The sequence below is a fragment of the Seriola lalandi genome, unplaced genomic scaffold, assembly GCF_002814215.2.
Source record: "Seriola lalandi dorsalis isolate HSWRI2012SDOR001 ecotype SW California unplaced genomic scaffold, Sedor1 jcf7180002054486, whole genome shotgun sequence".
In the NCBI taxonomy this organism is placed as follows: Eukaryota; Metazoa; Chordata; class Actinopteri; order Carangiformes; family Carangidae; genus Seriola; species Seriola lalandi.
In genome coordinates, this window is record NW_019525039.1 from 1,557,919 (window position 1) to 1,585,384 (window position 27,466).

The 27,466-nt window shown below is 39.6% G+C and overlaps 1 protein-coding gene across 3 annotated transcripts; it reads left to right on the forward strand.

Annotated features, from left to right (window-relative positions):
• Positions 1 to 6,088: 6,088 nt before the first annotated feature.
• Positions 6,089 to 26,811, forward strand: gne (glucosamine (UDP-N-acetyl)-2-epimerase/N-acetylmannosamine kinase). Of its 3 annotated transcripts, none has more exons than XM_023412723.2 (14): positions 6,089 to 6,221; positions 18,072 to 18,143; positions 19,043 to 19,191; positions 19,396 to 19,642; positions 19,915 to 20,122; positions 20,215 to 20,367; positions 20,597 to 20,809; positions 21,026 to 21,113; positions 21,597 to 21,807; positions 22,082 to 22,211; positions 22,294 to 22,515; positions 23,036 to 23,218; positions 23,518 to 23,634; positions 23,891 to 26,811. In XM_023412723.2, exons 2-14 carry the CDS (start codon positions 18,090 to 18,092, stop codon positions 24,124 to 24,126), a joined length of 2,211 nt encoding a protein of 736 aa, XP_023268491.1. In that variant the 5' UTR covers positions 6,089 to 6,221; positions 18,072 to 18,089; the 3' UTR covers positions 24,127 to 26,811. The 3 variants fall into 3 exon arrangements, with proteins under 3 accessions (XP_023268491.1, XP_087031866.1, XP_023268489.2); XM_087175740.1 differs by lacking the exon at positions 6,089 to 6,221 and adding an exon at positions 7,303 to 7,488; XM_023412721.2 differs by lacking the exon at positions 6,089 to 6,221 and adding an exon at positions 11,081 to 11,296.
• Positions 26,812 to 27,466: the final 655 nt, after the last annotated feature.

A 27,466-nucleotide genomic window follows, 5' to 3' on the forward strand; every position in this document is an offset into this window, starting at 1 on the left:
TGGGAATTTTCAATTGCTCTATTAGAAAACCATATTCGTCTTTTGTGTCAGCAGCCCTGCTTATCACCTTTAGATTACACTTGTCTGTGCGTCTGATTTCTTTTCTTTTTGCTCTCATTCAAAGTTTCACCATCAAATATCTGCAACTACAACAGCGTGTACTATTGCGTCAGTTTTAGAGCTATTCAATGAATGTCTGGGCTAAAAGCATTTTCCTCCTGTGAATTACTCTGTTTGCTCCGGCTGAAAACGCCCATACAGCCTCTCTCTGCTTTACATGTGACTTTGCAGATATGATGTGTGTCCTTGAAAGAGACCTTGGCTTGCATTGCAGTCATGATGATGGCAATGAAACAAGCTCTCTGGCTATGCTGCTGCCCCTCAGTGGACAGTATAGAAAAGTGCATCTGATTAAAAGAGATATTTGCACGGCATGATGGAACTAGTTTGGTCATATGGGTGGAGGGAATTCCCAGAGTGACTACGTATAATTATAGTCTGAGATGTAAATCATTCATGAACATTTTTTTTTCTCTTTGAATGACCAAGTCACTCCACTCTGCGTTGAAAAAACTACTCTGAATAATGGAAAGAAATCATAGAGATAACATATACGTGACAATAACAATAGAGAGGTGAAACATTATGTTAGAATTAGATTTAAAATGCTAATTCTAGCTCAGTTTCATATCTTTTTAACTCTCACAGTCTGGTTCTCATTCTTGCACTGAGCTATTGGAGCAGAGACTGAAAGGACAAATACATTTAATTTGTTGTCTGATGGAGAATGCTGTGAATAAACTCGTCATCAAAACATTGTTTTTCAGAAACTGCTGGTTATAATTTTTTGTGTTTTTTATCATGTAAATATGACCAATTCCATGTTCCATGCCAAAATATTCTTCCCAAAAGTATTGTGCCCCCCCCCCCAAAACTGTAAAAAGTACAGTGTCTGAAACAGGCCAATATAAATGTTACTGTGAATAATAATTTCCTCATACCAGCAAACTGCACAGTGTTGCTCCCACCCGAATGCCAAACCGTCCCAAAAGTGTCAACAGCTTATAGGAACAAAAGATACTCTGTTCTTATGTGCAGTCTGTCCTACTTTCCTTAGTGTTTTTCAACTTATCACTCCCCCCATGAGGGATCATTAAAGTTTATTCTCTAATCTAAATGGATTCAATCAGATACAGGAAGCAGTCACAGCCCTGCTACGTCAGGGTGTCAATGTGGAGCTGCTATTCACCTCTCAAAATGCCTGATGGTGTGTGAGAACATGTTATTAATGTAAAAGGAGATCAGCAGAAGAGATATAATATACACACTGTCCCAATATCATCTACTGTAGCATCGCTGAATGTCAGCCAGCGTAACCTGATTGCTCCTCCTGATGTTTATCTTGGTGAATAAGATGCTGAAAAAGAAATAAAAGAAACAATGTCAACAATTCTCCTTTGAAAAAGAAAGACAAACAGATTACATGGCCCTCCTGTATTGGCAGATCTTTCCAATGAGTCTCCCCCTTCGTTTTGTCCTCATCAGTGATGCAGCAGGAATGTGTTAAAAAAGAGGTGAGCAGAGAAAGAGAAATGGACAGACCATTAAAAGGAGGTGAGATAAGGTGATGCTGAGCGGTAGCAATTGATAATCTGTGTGTCCAGATAGGATTTTCTTTATCTACTGTGTTGGTTTGTAGTTTCTCAGCTTCAGCCAGGGGAAATCCTGCTTGTTATCGCACACAACTGCAGTAATAAGATGCTCTCTGCACCTTCACCTGGCTGAGTGAAAAACATTACAACTGGGGTATTCTTTATCCATGCTCTGTGTGTGTGTGTGTGTGTGTGTGTGTGTGTGTGTGTGTGGAAGAAAGAGAGATGCCTTGTGGTTATCCTGCATCACATGAGCATGATTATACAGCAGGGAGGGGTGCTGAGATCTGCTGAAGAGTTTGCATTTATACTTGGGATTAATGGCACATGGTAACATTAGGTATTCGATGTAACTTATTCTATTTGGGTTAAAAATTGACATTGGAGTTTTTATCATTGTAGTGGAAAGAACAAGTAAACACTGAGAGAAGTCATTTTGGAGCCTTATCAGAAAAGGAAAAAAAAATGTTCAATTTTGAGAGTGAGTTCAGGGTTTTATAACTCAGCGACTCAATCATCACTCAGTCAGCACCAGAAGAAAATCTTTCACTAGAGGAACTTCACAACAGGTTAGATTAAATCAAATTGGCAGAAAACCAAAAACTCACTATAACACCTTCATGATGTGGACTATAAAAGAGGAAGCATGACCTGAATGGCAGCTCTCGTTCTGCTTCTGCACAAAGAAAAAAACCACATGAAAGTCACAAGTTGTAAACTCTTGAGTTTTGTGCACGCATGTCACACATTTTCAAGCCAGCCCTCTTTCTTCCTCTTTATACTCACTCCTGCATCATTTTTACAGCAGATATCGCTCTATGTTCAATGGTTATGTAAAATCATTGTAACGTATTCAAATGTCCATATTTACACATTTTTAATTAATTTTTTTATCTCTGACATTGACATGAAATATCCTCATATTAAATCACATGAGTTTTATGGCTTATATATCATATAATACATCATCTTTTTTGTTTGTTTTTTAGCATTACTTACAGTGATCATATAAGTTATCCAAGCTTTGACACATGTTAAGTGTGTGGAATTTTCTAAACTCTGGTTGGACTTGCTGAATTTTCCCATATACAGACTACCAACTAGGAAGAGCAAACCAGATACTGTGACTGCAGTGGAGTGCATCCCATTCAGTGCAGCAAAGCCCCCTGGATACGTTTTCTCTTTTAGTGCATCAAAATGGATCAGTTCCTTCTCTGTCCCTCCACAGCTGCTAGAAAACGGATGCCATGGATGTTGCCAGAAGGGAGGGTCATGCTTCATTCATGTAGATTACATTGCGATTACATCGAGAGAATTTTACACTTTCACATTTGCAGGGTAGAACAGGTGGAAGGAATAAGCTCATGGAGGACAGTACAGCACAATACAATCAAGTACTAGCTTACACCAAGTATCAAATAAACAAAAACTGAATTGTCCAGGAAGGGAAATTAATATTTCACCTCATCACAGCAACACTAAGTGTTAGGGAGGAATCTTATCATCGGGGGTCGAGGTATTTCAGTGAAGAAAGAGCGCTGGAGCCCAGGATGTCTTACACTGAAGCTGTTTATTGAAGCTTGATCAAAGAGAAAGGAGGAATGATCAATACACATTTCTGTGCATGATGTCACCTCAATTCTGAAGAAAGAAACCCTGTGGCTGGTCTTTATGCAGTTCCAAAGATTACAATAGATAGCTTACACCCCATATATGGAAGAGGGAGAAGAGGGATGTGTGAACTTTCTATTGGTCCATTAGCCATAAACAAGGAAACATGATTTACACACACACAGGTGCTGATCTCAGAACACCAAGCCTTGTTACTGATCGTCCAAGGCCTTCTGTTATCAATCATGGCACCAGCAATATCAACATAAAACCACAGCTGTGTCTGGAGCGCCTGAGCATCTCCTCCTGTAAGATTTAATGCAGTAGCTGTGGCACTGTGACCTAGGGCCTTATACTGACCTTTCACCCTGAGTCATTCACTCACTGTGGACATACAGAATATTCCCTCACACTAAGAATATGTACTTTATATGTATCAGGACAGGAAATTGGAAAAAACAGCAATGAACTACAGCAGAATGTAAGAAACTAATTATACATACCTGTCATGACTACCATCACATAGGTAGTAGCCTAATGCATCTGTCCTCAGGAGGGATACTACAGGAATGCTAGTACTGTAATATAAATTGTTTTTATTAAAGAATCAGGGAGTTATATTTGTTTCAAGATACTTTTTAAAAACAATTATTTTATACAGTATTATATTATAAAATCTAATCAGGTCATCTGCTTTATCGAGGGAAACTATGGTGTATGATGTTTTTGTAAGTGTACAGCCAGAGACAGCCAACAGCAGTCCTGCGGTGCAAACTCGCTGTTAAAAGCTGTGGCCCAGGCCAAGAGTATCCCTTCACTTAACACACAAATGCACATGCACACACGCACGCACGCATGCACGCACACACGCACGCACACACACACACGCACGCACACACACACACACACACACACACACAAACATAAATAGCAGTCTTTTGTGATATCTCAGGGTTGAGTGGAAGGAGGAGAGAACAGAGGGGGAGGTAAAGTAAGTGCATTGCAGTGTCTGTACACGTCCTACTGCGTCATACACACACACACACACACACACACACACACTTACACTCTCTCTCTCTCTCTCTCCCTCTCTCTTTCTTTGACTGTGACTCATCCCCCAGGCCACTCCCCCCTCTTACCCCATCCCTGTTCATCCTCCACACACCTAACAAGTGATCTGTCAACACTCTATTATCTGATCCTTTCCCTCTTTCTTTCTTTCTTTCTTTCTTTCTTTCTTGCTTTCTTTCTTTCTTCAGCCCACAATCCTTCTACAAACTTTCTGTTAATTCTTTCCTAACTTTTCTTTTTTTCTTCAGGCAAATCCCAACCCAAATCCCAAACCTTCTCCATCCAGCTCCCTCTAAGGACTCCTCCAAACCACCATGATGCTGTCAGTTCTTATGCAACCCCAGTCCTGGTTGTGGGGGGGAAATAGCCCTGCAATGCAGCACAGTTATAAAATAGCAGTAGGCATTCTGGGGGCTGCAGCTGAGACAAAACCCTGCCACTTCTACCACTGCTGTGTGGTTACAGTGCTCTGAACTCGTGCTGCTGTGATACTGTCTTTAGCCTTAATTTATTTGTTCCTCTGTGACAGACTGAGGTCGTATTCAGAATGAAAGTATTAATACATTTTCTTCAAGGTCAAATTAGTATAACCTTCTGGCAGGATTGTTTTCAGACACACTACATCATATGTTCATATGTTCAGACCATACCCAGTTACACTGCAATAGACACATCACTCAATTTATTAACACTCAAAAATTGAGAGCATTTACTTTTACATAAAATAATATTGTAGCCACAGCTAACATCTATTAACAGTACTTAACATTAGATACTTATTTACAAATCTGTCCAGCATGAAAGTGTAAATATAGTGATTTGCTCATATACAGTGAGGTCAAAGAGTCTGAGCTGACAATTTGCTATTCACTTGAATGGGAATGCGGATTTCCGTTATATTCGGCGTTGTTGCCAGGTTTCATGACGTAACTGAGCGCTGGCGTAAAGGAGCATTAAGTTTGCCAAGATACGGCAATACCACTTCCGTTTAGCGTTCAAGAAAATAAGAGCTTGATTGACGATTCTACATTACCAAACTTCCAATATGTAATTATCTCAACAAGGAAGAATTGTATTTACTCTGTACTTCTGCTATTCATTTGTACAGTTGCTCGTTTTGGTTCTTGAGTTACAGTTCTAGAGAGATGACAACTTGAAATCGCTTTGCTATCTCAGTGGGCCTCAGTTTGGGTTCTCAGGTTACATGCCCAAAAGCTCTGGCGTTTAGATCCACATATGTGCTCAGAGACTGATTTACACTTGCTTGGTGGTACTAAGCAGTAATAGAGCAATATTCATACCCTATTATTTAGTACAAGTTGATATATGGCAGTAGAAATATACTCTAGGGCAAGTAGGCTACAAGTCTAACATTCAAACTGTTACTTATAACTGAAAAAATAGAAGTTTACTTAAAATATCCAACAGTAGTTGTTCTGCAGAATGGCCCCTTGTAGAGTCTTACCTTATTGTTATATATATTACAGCCTATTATATTTTTTGTATTGTATTGTTAACCTAGCATGTTAATAACTGTAACTACCAGGGCTAATTTTCTTCATACTGTGCAGTGTTTTATCAACTGTGCATCTTTTATTTTTCATTTTATTTTTTTGTAGTATGTCTTGTATGTAAAACCTGAGTCTTTAAAATTACTAATGCTTATGCTAGCAAATGTAGCATTTTCCATTTTTGGTTTTATTATGAAGCAAAAGCACGTACATCCGGCGGTCCTCCTAATACTTGACGGTGCTCACTGCTATAGTGTGAGCCCCCAGATGCCCTAGAAGTGGACTGATAACGACTGTAAACCCAAAGCAGAAGAGAAAGAGGTGGATGTATCCATCGATGGTTTCATCATAGAGCACAGCGTCTGGATAATTCAAGGTAACAGTTATTACGTGGGAGTCCGCAACAGTGTTTGTATAATGACGACCAAAGAGTGGCTGAGAACTTGGGCTAACTTGACTGTTTTGGTTGGCATTCACCGGCTAACGTTAGCTAACTTCACAACGCTGCGAGACATTTCAGTCAGTGTGTGTGTGAAGGGGACCTGGGCAACGTGTCCCAAACTCTAGCGATGATGATTTGATGGTATTAATTCGTGTTCTTGTTTGCTAACAGGATAGTAGATCCTAACATAACATAATTGTAATCTTAGCTAAAGTCAGAGCTTTGTTCGACTGTGGATAACGTTCATTTGGACACAGAGATAAAAAATGCCAAAATAAGAAAAATTAAGTCGGCGTGATGCTGTGTCCCTGTGCTTGTCTGAAATTGCTCACACTTAATCTGAATTTAAGGATGGAATTTGGATCAAACTGGTCGCAAAATGAATTTTTAAGTAACAAACTTTTCTGGCCGCACTAAAAGATGCCTTTGTGTTGTAGCCACCGAATTACGAGGGAGTTTGTTTACATGTATTTTAAAATACATTAGTTATATTACATTTAGTTAGCTAGCTAACTACCCAAATGCTAAATAATGCACACTGTCTTGCTTAACGTAATATTACAACGTTAGTTTGTCACATTTGTCGAAAACCTTACCAAAAAAACCATTACTCTCTCCACAGAATGTGGAGATGCGTTGTGCTAATCAGACAGTTGCAACGCGCCTGTACAACCAGGCCACATCATCATCGTTCTCAGTTAAACCAGTACAATGCAACATAGATCAGTTATTTCATCTTAATTGAACCAGCGAGTTTGAAGGAGAGACCCAGGCGGTTTCTCACGTCCAAATATTTAGATAAGCAGCTGCACCTAAAAGACACTAGTCACGGAAATAAAGTTAGTGTTTGCTTCCTTCTAAAGTTGACATTATGCCAACATTAACGAAGATACTACACACTGTTCTTTCAGACTTTTGGGTTTGGGGACTACAACGACTTAGTTATTTGGTAAGCCATTTTTTTTTTTTTTTTAGCACCTCCTAATAACAAGGCAATATTAAGGACATTAAAGTAGTAAAGGCATTAAGAAAAGATGTAAAACAAGAAACAAGGCAAAACTGAAAGACATAGGTAGGACCCAACCCATATCAGAGTAGCAGACCAGAAAGACAATGTAAAGCCTAATTATATGTTGGGTAGCTGTTCCTTACAAGGCTGCTTGGAGAGCTTTGTGCTTGGACCTCACATATTGGTGAACAAGTAAGTAAGTCTTAGAGTCTTTATAATTTTACGATTATCCTGCAAAGAAGCAGATTGAGTGCACAGTTCATGGCCCATTGCTTTGTTTGCCTCATTGGAGTGGGTTGTGTACCCAGTCAATGTTCCATTTTGCAGCTAGCATGTTGACGTGGTACACACATTGCCCTTCCTTTATGTAAAAAACAGACATATATATATATATATATATACAGGTGCAAACATTCACTTGATGTTATGTGTATGTCAGTGTGTCTGTGTTATAGTACTGTATGTTTGGCAGCAATATCCACTAGACCAGAGCATCTCCACTGCCCCTCATTAGTTAGGATTAAGGCTGTAATTTAAGATTGTTTTCATTTTTTATTAATCTTCCAATCACAGTTTTCTGAAAACCCAAGACAACATTTTCAGAGCAGCATTCCAAAACCCTAAGATATTCAATTAACTGTCATATACTGTAAGACAAAGAAAAGCAGCAGTTTCTCACATCTAAGAGGTGTAACAAGGTAATACTTGTCTTTTTTGCTTGGAAATTGACCTCACAATTAATTATATATATATATAGATAGATATAGATATAAAATATTTACAATTAATTTTCTGTCAATCAGCTATTCACATAATTGTTTCAGCTTTAGTTAGAATCCATCAGATATTATGATTTTTTCCCCAAGGGAATTAATAAATTGAGTAATTAATTAATTAAGTAATTAATTTAATTGAATTAACTAATCACAGACATCAGTGGAATTTACCCATTGAGTCTAGCTATATTTCCATTCAACTATTTAAATGAACTGCAGTTACATTTCAACAGATAAATGCATTTACAACAATAGAAACAGACAATGGCACCCTCAAGGAAGCCGCATAGCAATTAGAATGGATGAGAGGCTTGCAGCTTTACTTCAAAGTGACTGTAAACTTCACACCCTAAGGGCAACTCTCAAGGATCCTGACTGTTTAACACAACTGTTCCAGCAGAAAGAATTTCCCTTCGGTCATGGAAATAGTCTTCGTACTTTCAAGGCCTTCACGGCTGTACTTTTTTGTAGTTTTCATTACGGTGAATTTCTGTGGGATTTTCTCTTGCCTTTTTTAATTTTTTTTCTTTGAAATGAATTCATTTTGGAAAAGAATATGGCAAAGTTACCTTGAACTCTTTGGACAAATAGAGGAAAGCAGAAGCCTGCAGGTCCCTGAACTTCTTAAATAAACAGAGAACCCTTTATAAATAAATTACACTCCTGTGAATCAGATGTGGCAGATTATGTTAGCAGCATTTTTTTTTTTATGGCTTTATTTTAATGGACCTCTGCCAACATCTATGTCTGATCAAGGCGTTACAGTGCATCCTGTTACTAAAGGAAAGACCAGAGTTCAACTGTGACTCTGTTTAGGTTTGTCTGTATGGGAGTCTGGTGGGAATGTGAAAGTATAGACAGAAGCCGTTTTCAGATATGAACTATGTACACTGTCCAGAGTTGCCTTCTCACACATGCAGCGCACAACTGGATCTCATCCATGTCAGACACTTTCTCAACTACTTGAAATACTTGACGAGGGGTGGCGGCTGTGTAAAGCATGCAGGAATAATGATAAAAACGTCATCAACATGACCACTGGCTCGCTGTTATTTATCTGGACATTAACCCGCTCTATTCACACATCGGCTCACTCAGACATTACATGGACTTTGCACTGGGGAACAGGCAGGGTAAAGTCCCTTCAATGTCCTGTTCAGCTGACTTGTACACTTGAGGACACATCCTCCAGGTAATGTCTGGAAAGTTCAGGGTCGCAGTTCATGTGTGAAAACGGCTATAGAGACTAACTGGGATGATTAACAAAACTAACACTCAGCCTATAAATGTATGTGGTAGAGAAGATTTGCATGATCAACGTGCTTCATCAGGATTTTAAAAAGATATGAAAAGACTAGTACTTAAATAAGAGACTACCTTAATTCATGTGTGAATGAACAATATGTATGTTTAATATATTACAGTAATATAATAAAGTATGTAAATCAGTGTGTTAATTAGTACAGGACAAACATCATAATTGCATTTCTTTATCAAGCACAAAAAGTAGCAGTTGGAAAAAGAATATCGAGAAGGGAAAAATTTAATAAAAATACTGAACTAGATGTTTTTCACTACCCTATGAAAAGCCCACACTTCATACATTGCATGTTTACACAACCAAAAGATGCTGAATGAAAAAAATTGAGCTATTCATATTTAATTAATCCTGGCCCTGTATGGAGCACACAGTTTATTAAGAATGCCTGACATTAATGCGAGCCCGCTAAGTAATGCATTATTAAGAACCCAGGAGCCCAGCTGCTATTGTAACCAATGTGGAGATACAGCGTATGCAGAATAACACAACTACAGCTAACATAATGAACAGAGCACATAGCCACAGGTTTTAGAGCCATCTTAGAAGATTAGAAGGCTATGTTAATATACTTTCACTTACTGAAGTCTTTGATGGAAATTTGTGGATAGTGGAATTATCCTTTATAAAGTGTGTTGGCGCATGTGGTGCATCTGCCACATCTATAATCACCCTGAGTGTTGAGCTAAGGCTTAGGCCATGTTGTGATTCACTTTAGCCTTAGGTGAGAAAATGCTGCTCTCCCATTCACTTGAATGGGTCCAATCTGTCCAACGCAGGTGATTCTGGCAAAAACTAAAAAAAAAAGATATACAATGAAAGGGTGTCTGGCAAAAATGTTGAACCTGAGAGTGGTGTTAATTCAGCTCAGCAATGTCATCAATTTATGTTAATTCTTCCCATGTTATTTCTTTACCTACACTATTGTCTTTATTTCTTGGTTTGCGTTTGGCACTGTTTTGTCACATAGGAAAAATGGTGCAGATAGGGACTTGAGGACTTCCCAAACATTGATTGGAGATAGGGGTATTATACTACAAAGGATATGTGTGTGAAGAGTGAATTCCAGCAGCTCTGGAGACATTTATTTTTACAATTTGTGCCATGTTGTCCTAGTGTTGCTCTGAGCAACCTAAAATATAGCATTATCATTTCTTACAGTCTTCTTGATTTTATTTGCATCTAATTCTAATGAGCATCACCTTCACTGTTTCTGGATGTTCACAAGAAAAATGCAAAAAATCAATATTATTATTATTTTTTGTAATTATTTTATGCTTTTATAACCTTCAAATGCTTTGCATCACAGTTATTCCTTCACACAGATATGAAAGAATCTGTTTCCTGTAACTTTGAGTTTCTCACCTCCTCTGAAACTGAATTTTGGTGTGGTAGAAGACGAGGCAATACCTGCTAAGTATTTTCTGAATCCCAGCAAGTTTCATATAAAGCATATTGTTTCTGACATTTGTCATTTTATATGTTTATTATATATATATATATATATATATATATATATATATACACATATGTAAAATATGTTATAGTATAGCTACTGCTCAGACTGCTACAGCTACTGCTGCATATCTGGCAGGATGTCACATGTTCTTTCTTTCGTCTACTCGGCGACAGTATGCTTTAAGCCTAAACAGCCCAACCTCGATCTCGCGCAGCTCCTCCCCCCAGCTGTATGTCTGTGTCACCCTACCGCTATCTCTTCTTTTCTTCCTTCCTCTTGCCGCTTGATGGATCATGCATGCCCTCTCTTTGTTGTGGCTGGGCTAAAGAGAAAAATTTGAAGGAAAAAAAAAAAAAAAAAAAAAAGGAGGATTGGAAAAAGATCAGAGGCTATCCACAGAGGCGTGGGATGGAAAAGCATACGGGTTCTTTGTGTACAAACCCTCATGTGAGTCAGATGGCTTTTTTTCTCTTCCCTCACTATTTTTTGCCGTTATTTTCTTATCATTCTCTTCCTCCTCACTGTCCATCCTCCCTGTCTTTATTCTGTATGTTCGGTATCTCTGCCTCCATTGCCATGTTATCCCTGCCTTTGCTTTCTGCATGCGTACCTACCCCCATACCATAACGCTGGCTGCTGATGCTGTGTTATCATGCTTGAGTAGATGTCACGGTGTGCTGAATGAGATTTGGGGTAAATCACAGGATTCAGTCCAAAAGGTGTTTTTTTGTGTGTGACCTGACACATGAACATTGGAAAAAGGAACAACAGCAAAAAATGAGAATTGCTTTGACGTGACACAGATATGATAGACTCAGATAAGTTAGCATTCACGTGGTGATGTTACATTTTTAAAGGTCTGGTACCCTGTGTTCATAGTAGAATGCATTTGAACTTTGTTGTTTTGTCATGTTTAATAAGATGCTGTCCAATTGGTGTCCTAACCCTCCTGTACCTGGTTTATGATTTCGTATGTCTGATTATAATTGGGATAATCAGCAAACTTAAGGTGATGATGAGGAAGATGATTAACAACATTAACATTCAAGACGAATATAATGATTTAACTGAACTAAAACTAAACAGCAGCACTTCAGGGGCACTCAGTGAATGGAAAGAAGACAATTTGTATAACCAAAAAAAACTAACTACATCTCCTCAAAGGTGTGTGAATGGCAGAGATGTAAGTCAGTTTTTAAGTAGTGTACAGGATTTAGTGGCATCTAGCGGTAGGGCTGTGCAATCTGACAGTCTTATATTGTGATCTTATTTTGGCATATGATCTTTTTTTCAGATGAATTGTGTAGATCGTCATCTAAATAAAGGTCCTATATTTATATATTTTATTGCAAAAGCCTAGCCTGATAATTTCAGTTGGTGACAGCAGTCCTTGTTCTGGTCCGGGGCCTTGGTGAGCTCGGTGTAGCAACTCATGTACCAGCTCTCCACCTGAGAACAAGGAAAACCTTCACCAGCGATGGAAAGATACTTGCTGTCAAGACTTTCACAATAAAATCAGATCGGAAACAGACCTGCTCCGTATGTAGATATGAAGTGTTCATTCCATAGAATGGAATATTGAACACGAATTGCACCAATACCTCTAGTTTGGCATCTGCATTAATACATCAAATTTGTATCTATTAAGATGACAGAAAATACACTGTAAAATGTAAATTTTGTCCGACTTAAGTATTGATTAAATTGGGCTTAAGAAATGATATTGATTTACAGTGACATTAATATTTTTTTGTATGCAACTGGTTAGTTAATGAGAAATACAGTGGCAAGAAAAAGTATGTGAACCTTTTGGAATGTCATGGTTTTCTGAATAAGTTTGTCATAAAATCTGATCTGATCTTCATATAAGTCAAGGGTATTGACAAATATAATGTGTTTAAAATAACACAAGAAAAAATCTGATCTTTCATGTCTTTATTGAACACACTCATTCAACATTCAAAATGGCAGTGGAAAAAGTAAGTGAACCCTTAGAATTAATAACTGGTTGACCCCCCCTTAGCAGCAATAACCTCAACCAGGCGCTTCCTGTAGCTCTGGATCAGAACTGCACATCGTTGAGGAGGAATTTTTGCCCATTCTTCCTGGCAGAACTGCTTAAGCTCTGCCATATTCTTTGGACGTCTCATGTGTATGGCTCTCTTCAAGTCAATCCATAGCATATCTATTGGGTTGAGGTCTGGGCTCTGACTTGGCCACTCCAAAAGGCGGATTTTGTTTTTCTGGAACCATTCTGTTGTGGACATGCTCCGGTGTTTTGGGTTGTTGTCCTGTTGCATCATCCACCTTCTACAGAGTTTCAGCTGATGTTCAGACAGTCTTAGATTATCCTGAAGAATTCTCTGATAAACTTGGGAATTCATCTTCCCCTCAATGATTGCAAGCTGGCCAGGCCGTGATGCAGCAAAGCAGGCCCAAATCATGAGGCTTCCTCCACCATACTTTACGGTTGGGATGATGTTTTCATGACATATATATATGATATGCCGTGCCCTTTCTACGCCAGGTGTAGTGCTGGGTGTTTTTTCCAAATAGTTCAATCTTAGTTTCATCAGTCCACAAAACATTTTGCCAATACCGCTGTGGAGTGTCAATGTGCTCTTTTGCAAACTTCAGGCGTGCAGCAATGTTCTTTTTAGTAAGCAGTGGCTTCCTTCGTGGTGTCCTGCCGTAGATACCCTGCTTGTTCAATGTTTCAATGATGTCAGCCAGTTCCAATGATGCCTTCAAATTTTTGGCTGTCATTCGCGGTTGTTTCTTTACCTCACTGATGAGTCTTCTTTGTGCTCTTGGTGTCATTTTGACTGGGCATCCACTTCTTGGTAGAGTAGCAACAGACCCAAAGTGTCTCCATTTGTAGATTGTTTGCCTAACTGTAGACTGGTGAATTTCTAAAGTCTTTGAAATCATTTTGTAACCCTTGCCAGCTTCATGTAAATCAACAATTCTTCATCGTAAATCCTCTGAAAGCTCTTTTTGGCGAGGCATGGCTCACATAAACGTGTTCTTCTTTTGCAAAACAAACTCCAAAAGTTTGAGGGGTTTTTATCAGTCAAAGTAGCTTTAGTCCACACTCCCAAACTCATTGTCTTAACGAGACTCCAGGTATGCTAAAACTTGACACCAATTAGCTTTTTTGAGGTCATTAATTCAAGGGTTCACATACTTTTTCCATAAGCACTATGAGGATTTTTTGGTTATTCTCAATAAAGACATGAAAGATCAATTTTTTTTTTTTTTTGTGGTATTATTTAAGACACATTATATTTGTCAATACCCTTGACTTCGATGAATATCAGATCAGATTTTATGACAAATTTATCAGAGCATATTAGCGAAATGGACAGGTCTTTTCTGGGCTTCTCCATCGCTGAGTGTAGCAAATGAAGCTATTATTCTTGGTTTTACATTACATTTATGAACACTATTTGCTGTAGAGAGGGGATACTCTTTTCTTGGATTAATCAAGGTGAATATATTTTGAGTATTTTAAAAATAGACAATTACTGTTCCCTGAAGTACTTTCATACAAATTACAAAAAATACGAATGCAATACATATCTAGAATGCATGTAAGACAGTTACTGCCTACATCTGATTGTAAATTTACCAACATGAGCATTTAAAATTATTGGGGAATAGCAGTCAGCTTTTATCAGGGTTTCTGCCAGTGTCCAAGAAGCCTGGCAGCCCACCCGGCTTAAGTGTTGGGGTATTTGGGGTGGATCAGTTGGAAACCTAGATATAATGGTTGAGAAGCTCACCAGCGTCATCTGTTGGTTATGAGGCTTTGCTGATTGCTCATATTTGGGTTGTCCTCGGTAATGCTGTTAAAACAAGAACAGCCACAGTCTGAATGGCCTTTGGGAATCCCAGGACAAATCCTGGTGACAAAGTCGATGTAGAGAGGCAGTTGTGGTGAATAAATCGGTCAAGCTGGTGTTCAATTCCAATGCGAAACCAAAAGCTGATACTTACTAATTTCTAGACTTAGTTTACTTATTCATCTTGTTTTTTATGTTCAGTTTTCAGTTGCAGTTTGGTTAGCCTTAGGCACCAAAGTTATTTGGTTAGGTTTAGGAAAAGATCATGGTTTGGATTAAAATAGACGTTAACGCTAAATGTTTTAAAAAGCTTTTCTGCCAAAACTTCTCTAATGTGACTCATTGAAGTGGTCCAGTTGAGCCTAAAGCCCATGTGTAAATAGCCAAAATGGCTATTTAGCCATAGCATCTGCCAAAAATCACCACATAAGCAGACAAGTGTAAGACTTAACACTTCAGCCAGTGATATAGATAACCATTAAAAGAATGCTGAGATTTAGTTGTCTGACAAATCTTAAATTTAGATTTAGATCTAATTTACCCAAAAAATAATACACCTTTGGTTTGGCAGAGCACGATCCTTGCCTTATTAATGAGTCTGGCTATTGCTTAACCAATCATATAGTAACCCACTGTAGTGTCATGTCAGAGCCTGTTCTTGGTACTTTAACAGCTAAGTTATTATGTAAGATTATGTAAGATTTTAAGTATCCGAAGAGATCTTACTTAATCTTAAATGATCACTTGTAATTTGGACATAAGTCAGTATTATATTTGTCTTATTATGAGACACAGCCCATGGATTGTTCAGGTATTGAATGGTTTTGATTGCTGTCTGTAGTACGCTCAAAGGACAATATTACTAGGTTCAATTTTGCAACCTGTTGACACACAGTCTGCTATGTCAGCGGTGCAAATATAAATTAAATTGTGTGACAAGAGACCAATATGTTAAATTGCCAGTTATGGTTACGCAACAAGATGCATGTCTGAACGCTGACCAAACCCAAGCGGAACCACTTAAGAATAGAAAAGTGGATTTCTCTACCTTACACTGAATTAAAAAAAAAAACGGATGACAATCCAGATTGAAAGTGGTGAATATTGCCATTTTTGTGTGTTGCTTTTGCCTTTTTTTCAAAGCTGATACAGATAAACTACATCATGGCTGAAATGAAACTGTAGCATTGTAATGCAAAAAATTGTAACCCTATGGCAGCATTCTTTGTGCAGCTGAACTCACATGACATCATAGCACAGGCCTTTAAAATATGCTTGGATGAGGCCTTTGATAAAGGACTTGATATTTTCCAAATTGATAAACTTAATAACTCTTTTTTGGCACAACTCTATTTGGCATTTCTCTCTGTCTAAGTAAGATCCATTCACTTGATTGTTGATTTGGCTCCTCTGCAGGGGTGATACCATTATGGCAGTACAAAGACTCCATCCACAGTGGGTAATGATTCTACATTTACCATTCATTTAAGACGGTATTTGGCAAAGCTCTCATGACAAAATTACAAGCAGCATGGACTGTGGTAAACAATGGATCACGCCATGGAGAACATGATGGAATTTAACATTTGTGCCACAGCGGGAACCCTGTTTTTTTAATCCTTGTTTGTTCATTCCGATGTCAGTGACCCCTTCAGTTGTATTCCCAGAAATGCAAAGGAGTGAAACACAGCTCAGTCTAGCTAAATCTAACCTCAGGACTTTTTTTTTTAATTCCATGCTCTCAATCCGCTCAAGAATTTGTAGTCCCTGTGGTTTTATCACATTGGCTTGAGCGTATAGGCTACATACTACATACAGCAATACTGTATGTTTTCTAGAAATGATATCAACAAATTGTTGTCTTTTTACAGTATTTAAAAAGTAGACTTTGAATGCTCAATTCGGCATTTGCATCAGATTTTTGTTTGACAACTCAGTGACTCCATTTGAACCCTCAGGAGACTCTAGCCTGCCCACATTTCAGGGGAAGGATAATGGGAGTACATGGTTACGCTATCTACTGTATGTACATCTACATATATACACATGGTACATAGTTGAAATTGAATGGAGTGACCCAAACAGGTTGTAAACATCTAGCTTCTGTAGTATATTCATCTATGTTTGCAGCAGTCTGTCATCATTTCTGGTGTTTTACATCTCAACAGACAAGAAAAACAGGGAGACAGGTTTTTCTGTATTTTCACTTTATCACTGGAGACCTGTCACTTTGGAGCACCCATTCACAGGTCTCTGTCAGGTCAATGAGGTTACAGACAACAAAAATCAAATGGCTGGGAGACGGAAGAGAGGAGAGGACATGCTAACTCTCCACACACCAAAATGTTCACAGACCACAACATGCGTTGACTTGATTAATATTTTTTATCATATCATATATTCAGTAACAGCAAGAAGGTTCCGGGTTCGAGTCCTGGCTCGGCCGTGGGATCTTTCTGTGTGGAGTTTGCATGTTCTCCCCGTGCAAGTGTGGGTTCTCTTCGGGTACTCCGGCTTCCTCCCACAGTCCAAAGACATGCAAAAATGGGGACTAGGCTAATTGGATGCTATAAATTGACCATAGGTGTGGATGTGAGTGTGAATGGTTGTCTGTCTCTATGTGTTTGCCCTGCGATGGACTGGCGACCTGTCCAGGGCGTACCCCGCCTCTCGCCCGAAAAGATGCTGGGATAGGCTCCAGCCCCCCCGCGACCCTACTAGAGGATAAGCGGTAGAAAATGGATGGATGGATGGATATATTCAGTAATAACCTGTTTTTATTGATGAAGCGTCCATATTGCCCACTTTGATTTTTTTTACCTGCTAACTGGCAAAAATAAGTTGGTTTGATTGATCTGACAGAGCTGACAGTGACACGCTTACCACTGCCTTTTTCACCACCACTGCATCGTTTTGGGGCTGATTTTTTCAACATTTGTCCAAGGTCTACAAATGAAAAACAGCCTTTTGACTGACTCTGGCACATTTACAGCAATATTCATGAATTTGTACCGTGACTGGTGATTAAACCAGTAAATTAATAGTAAAGTTTTAGTATAGTAAAGAATCCTCATTCCCAACCAGTTTTCTTCTGTCATGTGACCAGAGTATACCAGTGTGACTTCTGCCTTGTCATGCAAAGCACTGTCCTACAGCATGTTTCTAAGCTCTGGAAAAATGTGACAGCTTGTGTTCTTTATGTGAAATACAAAACATTTTTAGCATAGTTTTGTTGTGTTTTCATGCTTCAGCATCTGAATATTTGGAAGGCCCAAGTGAGTATGACCTGCTGGTGGGTTTTGATTGGAAGTAATGGATAATATTATGTTTTATAGTCTCTTTACTGGATCTCAGTGTCTCTTCTTTTTATGTTCTAGGAGCTTTACTATCTAAGAATGCAAAGGGGCAGAGAAAGGATGGAGAGAGAAAAGGTGTCAGAGCTGAATCAGGTATGTCTGTTTTTTTCTTCATATGAAATTGAAATGAGAGTTTATTGAGAATTCTCTAGTTGGGGCACCTTGGTATGTGGTACGCGCTCACCTGGTAGAGCGCTCACCTGGTAGAGCGCGTACCATATAAGCTTACCATATACCATATAAGCTTAGTATCGATTTGACTCCGACCTGTGGCCCTTTGCTGCATGTCATTCTCTCCTTGACTTTCCTGTCTTTCTCTAACTTTAATATCAGAATAAAGGCAAAGATGCCCAAAATAAATAACTTTTTCTTTTAACCCTCCTATTATCCTTGGGGTCAATTTGACCCCATTCAATGTTTATCATTCAAAAAATAATAGTTAGTAATGGTAGTAGTAATGCTGTCAGTAAATTTGAGAAGATTTGTATGAAAACTTTTCAAGATAAATTGATTCTAATTTAAAAGTTTGGCCTGATGGTGGCACTAGAGGGCAGGTCAACTCACTGATAGGTTTCATTATCAAGGGGTTATTTATGTATTCAACAAATAAACAAGTGCCTGACACAAAAACTTGGTCAACAATTTTCTGTAAATCATTTTCTGGAGGCAAATATCCCTGGGGTCAGATTGACCCCAAGGGTAAAATGTGTTAGTAATATTTGAGGATAATTGGAGGGTTAAAAAGAAGAAATTTTTCTAATTCTAAAGAAGCAGAAATAAATATATTAGGCCTTTTTCTGTAATTAAAATACAGGAAGGTGTGGGGATGTAAATATTCCTGCATACCTGAATATTGGAATAATTACTTTTAGTCATTCGTATCAGGCATCTGGTGGAGACCGGGGCGTGTTTCTATGTGTTGTATATAATAACAATCAAATCAACAAATGGTCTTTGTGTGTGTTTGTGTGTTTCACTTCATTTTGCTGTAGTGTAAGAGGAGGTTGAGAGTGTGCGTGGCGACATGCAACAGAGCGGATTACTCCAAGCTGGCCCCCATCATGTTTGGGATCAAATCCCATCCTGACGAGTTTGAACTGGAAGTCGTGGTGCTTGGTTCACATCTTATTGATGACTACGGGTAAGAGCAACAGCATCCTTCAAAAAAAAAACTTTGTTGCAGATGTCCTAAAACAGGGAAGTTGTGTATTAATTATAGTGCACCTGCCAACACAACAGTCCAACAGTTGTTCAGTTGGGTTGAAATCTGGATTCATTATGAAACTCTCCTCATTTATTCAGATTTTTTCTTTAATTTGTTGTTTTCCTACAACCCACCCCACAGGAACACTTTTCGGATGATCGAGCAGGATGACTTTGACATCGGCTCCAAGCTGCACACCATTGTGCGAGGAGAGGATGAGGCGGCCATGGTGGAGAGCGTTGGGCTGGCCCTGGTGAAACTCCCTGATGTCCTGCAGAGGCTGCACCCTGACATCCTGGTCGTCCATGGTGACCGCTTTGATGCACTCGCCCTGGCTACGGCTGCAGCGCTGATGAACATAAGAATACTTCACTTGGAGGGGGGAGAGGTGAGGAGGCTTGTCTGATGAACAGTGTCTGCTGTATGACAGGAAAGTTCTGTCTGACTTCTGAAAAGTTTATTTTATCTCACACTAAACTCACAATGCATATAGACTGTTATACTCCTATCAGTATATGCTGTTTTACCTTTTCATACCTTTACATTTTTAAAGCCAAACAGAAAGCAATAATGGAAGCACTAACTGTAGATCATAATATATTCTTATTTCTTAATGCACTTCTTATTCGTGACCACATGTCAAATAACTGCTTTTCCCAGGTGAGTGGTACAATTGATGACTCGATTCGCCACGCCATCAGTAAACTGGCCCATTACCACGCCTGCTGCACACGCAGGGCAGAGCAGTACCTCATCGCCATGTGCGAGGACCATTCCCGCATCTTGCTGGCTGGGTGCCCTTCATATGATAAGCTGCTGTCAACTCACCACAGAGAAGACTATAAGGATATTATTAAGGCCTGGCTGGGTATGCAGGGATACAGTCATTGGACAGAAATATAGTGTGAGACGCTAGTGTATGTTTGTATGTGATGTGTGGTGTATTTGTTCATGTTGCAGGTGACAAGGTGCAGGAGCAAGACTATATTGTGGCTTTGCAGCACCCTGTCACCACAGACATCCAGCACTCCATTAAGATCTATGGGCTGATGCTGGATGCCCTACTCTCCTTTAACAAGACGACCCTCATTCTCTTCCCTAACATTGATGCCGGTTAGTTTCACCTACGGGTCCATTTAGGGACTTTTCCCACTTGTTTTTAGAGGCTTGGTTTTTTCTATATGTGAGTGTTTTGTCAAAGTAGAACTAGGATCATTGGGATTAGTAATTGAATTAATAAATGTTTCTACAGGGGGATCCAAAAAATCAAAAGTCTGAGACCAATTTCACATTCCACCAAACCACTGTATGTCTCTTGACCCACCCCTTCCCACGTAAACAGGTAGTAAGGAGATGGTGCGCGTAATGCGGAAAAAGGGCATCGAGCAGCACCCCAATTTCCGAGCAGTGAAGCACATTCCCTTTGAGCAGTTCATCCAGCTGGTCTGCCACGCCGGCTGCATGATCGGAAACAGCAGCTGTGGAGTGCGAGAGGCAGGGGCCTTCGGCACGCCCGTCATTAACCTGGGAACAAGGCAAACTGGCAGAGAGACAGGTGAGGAAAACAAAAACCAAGATTACTGTTAACCTGCTTAACCTGGCGTTGATGCAGACCTCATTTCACCATCTGACACAAGATACTGTTTAGGTATGAATATTAGAGGACTGTGGCAGCTGGAAGTAATGCTATGGTGTCGAGATCAATTTCATCATATTAACAACCAAAAGTTTATCATAACAACTGTGTTTATGATATTTCACTCTCTGCCAGGCGAAAATGTTCTACATGTGAGAGATGCTGATACTCACAATAAGATCTACCACGCTCTGGAGTTGCAGTTTGGAAAGAGATACCCCTGGTATGACTAATGTCCTGCTTGAGCCATTTGTCCTCCAATTTTTCTCTTTTAGATCCACTTTTCTATTTTTCTTTCTTCTTCTAAAAGTATTTATTCTTCTTGCTCTGGATATTATTTGGGCAAAGTTACAGCAAGCAAACTTGGTTAATATTTTTCTCCAGCACCTCAATTTGATTTTCACCTCAAAATCAAATTGAGGTGCTGTTCAACAAGTTAACCTAGCTGGGGAAGCACAGGCTGCAGACCACTGACCACCTATTTTGCTCTGCTTTCTGATTTCTATCTGGATGAATTTTTGAACTTTGAACTCTGTCTGTGTAAATGATGGTTTAGATCATATAAACTGTCATTATTCTGAAGCAATATAACCTTATTTACACCTTACATATCCAAATGTGTGATTTAATTTTGCTTTTATGTGATTTTTTTTTTTTCCAAAAAGTAGATGAGTATCAACAAATGTGTACTTCTGTTTACCATCAGCTCTAAGATTTATGGTGATGGCAACGCAGTGCCTCGTATTCTCAAGTTTCTGCGTACCATTGACCTGGATGAGCCCCTCCAGAAGACCTTCTGTTTCCCCACGGTGAAAGACTCCATCTCTCAGGACATTGATCACATCCTGGAGACACAGAGCGCTATGTCCATCGACCTGGGAGGAACCAACCTCAGAGTGGCTATCGTCTGCATGAAGGTAGGCTGAGCAGACCTCTACCTAGACAGACACATCAGTGTATTGCTTTGGATTTAGCTGCAGTAAGTATTTATCATGACGATAGGTGCTACTACTCATAAAGATATTGGTGTCAGTGTGTGATTAGTCAGTCGTTTTCAATTTTCCATTAATCATTAATTAACCATCCTTTATAGACCTTTTAAGTCTTGTAATAACTTTGGAGATACATTACTTTTACTTTGTCCTTTTAATTTCTTTATTGGTACGTCACATTTGCTCCCGCTCTGTCCAGGGTAAGATAGTAAAGAAGTACACTCAGCCCAATCCAAAGACCTTCGAGGCCAGGATGCAGCTCATATTAAAGATGTGTAGCGATGCCATGCGGGACGCTGTCTCCTTCAACTGCAGAATACTCGGTGTCGGTATGTAAAAGCACACATTCTCATTCCTTACCATTCCAACCGTTATGATGCTGGAAAACACATTATAAAACTATAATCTCAGGAGTGTCCACGGGCGGGCGTGTAAACCCACAAGAAGGTGTGGTCCTACACTCGACAAAGCTGATCAAGGAATGGTCCTCAGTGGACCTGAGAACACCCATCTCCGACGCCCTGCACCTACCCGTCTGGGTCGACAACGACGGCAACTGCGCTGCGTTGGCCGAGAAGAAGTTCGGTCATGGCAAAGGAGTGGAAAACTTTGTGACGGTCATTACAGGAACAGGTGAGGAGGCAGGATTTGAAAAGTGTCATAATCCAGTTATGGTTTTTAAAACTCATTGTGTTTTGTCAAGATAATTAGATTTTTAGAAATGGTGTATTATATACTAACGGCCGGATGCACAGATCAATGCTGCTGGCGATCCGCAATTGGCGGTTTTCTGTTTGATTGGCTATAATCAGTGACTATCAGATACCATATTCTGTGTCGGTCAAAGTTGATGAGCAGTCCGAAAAGTGAAGAGTTGTAACCAGAGAGCAGTCCCATGATTTTTGTTTACTCTTGTTCAGAGTGAGAGAGAGCAAGCGCCCTTCACAGAGTTATTTAATAGTTAATAGTCAGTGTTTTATTATGAATATACAGTTGAATTGTCCATTAAAGAAAACTTCCAACATGTTTTTGTAGAAAGAAAATAAGAATTGGTCAAAATTAGAATTGACAGGTCAGACTTCAAGAAAGGAACATCACTCTGGTGAATTAGTTATGCGTCTTCTACTAGTAACTATCGTTACTCTGTCTGTAGGTATTGGAGGAGGGATTATCCATCACAGTGAGCTGGTCCATGGCAGTACCTTCTGTGCTGCAGAGCTGGGTCACATCATGGTTTCATTAGAGGGCCCAGAGTGTTCATGTGGCAGCCGCGGATGCATAGAGGCCTATGCGTCCGGCATGGCCCTGCAGAGAGAGGCCAAAAGGCTGCATGACGGTAAGTGCTTGTTTTTAGTATATATGAATCATCATGGAAAATGCCAAGACTCAGTTACTCCCAAACAAGTCAGATAACCGAGAAAGGTGTGTCTTCTACACAATGGTGTGTGTACACTCTGAAAACAACTTTTTGTTTTATTTTCCTTCCTCTATCTTCCTCTTGCATTGTACGTGCATAAAAGAATAGTTCACCCAACAATATCAACATAACACAAAGGTGACATAGGCATCTCCAAATTAAAGAGGCTTTTGCACGTAAGCTGTAACATCTGACCTATGTGTTGGTGTGTCTCTCAGAGGACCTGCTGAAGGTGGAGGGGATGGATATGAAGCTTTCAGAGCCAATCACAGCTGCCCACCTCATCAATGCAGCCAGACTGGGGAACTCCAAAGCTGATGCCATTCTGAACAAGGGTCAGAGGACACGCACAAACACACACAATTCTGTTTAAAGGGTTGGGTTTTACTTAACTGTTAGAGAACAATAGTGGGTTCGGACATACCTTACTTCTTCCGTGTGGGAACACTGTGAACATAGCATGGAGGTATGTTTGACAATGAGTCACTACATTCCTATTAGCTGGGTTCAATGCAGTGTAGTAGAAAAATAAAACAGAAAAACTTTTTTTTTTTTTTTTTTTTAAATCTGTCCTCATCTCTCCCTCTGCAGCTTCCACAGCTCTCGGTGTGGGCATCATCAACATCCTCCACATAGTGAACCCCTCACTGGTGATTCTGTCTGGAGTCTTGGCCTCTTACTACCAAACGCCAGTGCAGCACATCATCAAAGAGAGAGCGCTCTTCTCTGCCCAGAGCATCAAAGTTGTCACATCAGACTTGGAGGAACCTGCATTACTTGGAGCTGCTAGCATGGTGTTAGACTATACAACTAGAAGGACATATTAAAGGATATAGCCCTGATTTACCATGGACCCTACCAACAACATGACTGCAAAACTGAAGTGCCCAGATAGATACATCAGCATATCTAAGGCATACATTTCTAAGACTAAAAGACAATGTGTTAAAACCATCATTTCAATGTTTAAGATGAGATGAGGCAAATATAAAATATACATACATACACACACACACACAGTGGGGAGAACAAGTATTTGATACACTGCTGATTTTGCAGGTTTTCCCACTTTCAAAGCATGTAGAAGTCTAATTTTTAATCATAGGTACACTTCAACTGTGAGTGATGGAATCTAAAACAAAAATCCAGAAAGTCACATTGTATGATTAAGTAATTAATTTGCATTTTATTGCATGACATAAGTATTTGATACATCAGAAAAACAGAACTTAATATTTGGTACAGAAGCCTTTGTTTGCAATTACAGAGATCAGATGTTTCCTGTAGTTCTTGACCAGGTTTGCACACACCCCAGGTTTGCACACACTTTGGCCCACTCCTCCATACAGATCTTCTCCAGATCCTTCAGGTTTCGGGGCTGTCGCTGGGCAATACGGACTTTCAGCTCCCTCCAAAGATTTTCTTTTAGGTTCAGGTCTGGAGACTGGCTAGGTCACTCCAGGACCTTGAGATGCTTCTTACGAAGCCACTCCTTAGTTGCCTTGGCTGTGTGTTTCGGGTCGTTGTCATGCTGGAAGACCCAGCCACGACCCTTCTTCAATGCTCTTAGTGAGTGAAGGAGGTTGTTGGCCAAGATCTCACGATACATGGCCCCATCCATCCTGTCGTTGTCCTGTCCCCTTTGCAGAAAAGCATCCCCAAAGAATGATGTTTCCACCTCCATGCTTCACGGTTGGGATGGTGTTCTTGGGGTTGTACTCATCCTTCTTCTTCCTCCAAACACGGCGAGTGGAGTTTAGACCAAAAAGCTCTATTTTTGTCTCATCAGACCACATGACCTTCTCCCATTCCTCCTCTGGATCATCCAGATGGTCATTGGCAAACTTCAGACGGGCCTGGACATGCGCTGGCTTGAGCAGGGGGACCTTGTGTGCGCTGCAGGATTTTAATCCATGACGGTGTAGTGTGTTACTAATGGTTTTCTTTGAGACTGTGGTCCCAGCTCTCTTCAGGTCATTGACCAGGTCCTGCCGTGTAGTTGTGGGCTGATCCCTGACCTTCCTCATGATCATTGATGCCCCACGAGTGAGATCTTGCATGGAGCCCCAGACCGAGGGAGATTGACCGTCATCTTGAACTTTCCATTTCTATTTTCTAAAATTTGCGCCAACAGTTGTTGGTTTCTCACCAAGCTGCTTGCCTATGGTCCTGTAGCCCATCCCAGCCTTGTGCAGGTCTACAATTTGATCCCTGATGTCCTTACACAGCTCTCTGGTCTTGGCCATTGTGGAGAGATTGGAGTCTGTTTGATTGAGTGTGTGGACAGGTGTCTTTTATACAGGTAACGAGTTCCAACAGGTGCGGTTAATACAGGTAATGAGTGGAGAACAGGAGGGCTTCTTAAAGAAGAACTAAGAGGTCTGTGAGAGCCAGAATTCTTAGTGGTTGGTAGGTGATCAAATACTTATGTCATGCAATAAAATGCAAATTAATTATTTAAAAATCATACAATGTGATTTTCTGGATTTTTGTTTTAGATTCCGTCCCTCACAGTTGAAGAGTACCTATGATAAAAATTACAGACCTCTACATGCTTTGTAAGTGGGAAAACCTGCAAAATCGGCAGTGTATAAAATACTTGTTCTCCCCACTGTATATATATAAATATTTTTTTTATTTCCTGGTTGTTGATAACCTTGATGAACACAGTTTTACTTGTGTGATACTTCCATGTATGAAGTGGTTCCATTGCACAGACCAGAAATCCCACCTGTCTTTCAAACCCACGTAGGCAAGGTTTAATGAAGCCCCGGAGCTTTTTTTGAACAAAGCATATACTTTAGAGTAAACTACAAAGCCTTCTTCAAGGTAAATTGTCTCACACAGGACAGGACTGGCCTACTTCACTTGTTACATGATGTGGTTTTTAATGGAAAGGTCTTTTAAGAAATAGAAAGCTTGTTTCAGACGTGACCAAAAATATTGCTGAGACAATGCTCCTGTAGCTTCATCTCTGTTCTCTCTAAACGCTTGTTTTCTCACTTTTCTTTAAATCTTGTATGAAGTATGGATTTCCATCCCTTTTTCAGATAAGGGTGACTTATGTTACATTTCCATGTTTTGTTATTAATTAAATTATTTAAGGTGTTGTTGGTAAATTACAAAAGTGCTTTAACAAGGGTAGTATAGTTGGTGCTCTTGGAGGTTTTAGAGGTATTAAATCATTATTATAAAATGAGTATAATGCTATACTGGCTCATTAATAAAATATGAAGGCAGCAACTTGTTTAGCCTTATTGCTGCTACACTATATTTGGGGCCTTAGGATGAATCTTGACTGAATCAGTTTAAGCAATTTCTCTTTCTTTCATGCCTTTCGGAGATATATTTAATCTCTGTTGTTTCATATGTACTGTTATAAACTTTTGAAGTATTGTAGTTTTAATTGTACACAGACAACATGCAGCTATAAACATGAAATATCTTTTAATTTACACCCTTGAAATGTGTAAAATGTGTGTTTATTGATAAATAAACCCAAATAAGAGTCATTTGAAAAAATGGTTTATGTAAAAGAATGAGAAGATAAACAAACCTGACGGTGGGAGGATCTGTTTCTGGGGGTCCAGTAGAGTCAAGAAGTTGACTGAGCTGCTGTTTCCAGAAGTAGTTTTTCCCATTACCAATATTTTACTTTGTAACAATACCTGAAACATCACTCAGTTCACATCGTGTGACTTTCCTGGATATTTAGACTAAAATAGATAGCCAGTAACACAGCCTTGTTTATGGGAAAAATAGTGTGAATGGAACTTTTATCTCCTTGTGAAAGATAACTTTTGGCTATCTTTCACAAGGAGGGAATGTAATTTGATACAATTCGATGTGTGTTCTTGCTCCTTGTGGATCTTATTGTGAGAAACACTGGGTTTGGCTCAGGACAAAAGGCTAGAGTTTCTAATTTTGTAATTGTCGTGAGTTCTAGTTTGAAATGCTGTGGTAGTGCTGAGTCCTTACAACAGTTTAAGTGCTGAATCACACTGATATCAGTTTGATGTAGTTTAACACCATTATATTTGCTCCCAGCTTTGTACCCTTGGGTCAGCTGAGTGCTTGACTGACACCTGAGCATTTGAGACTATCATTGATGTTAATAATTCACCACCATGACATTATACTAGGGCTGGGCACAACAAGTGTTGCCAG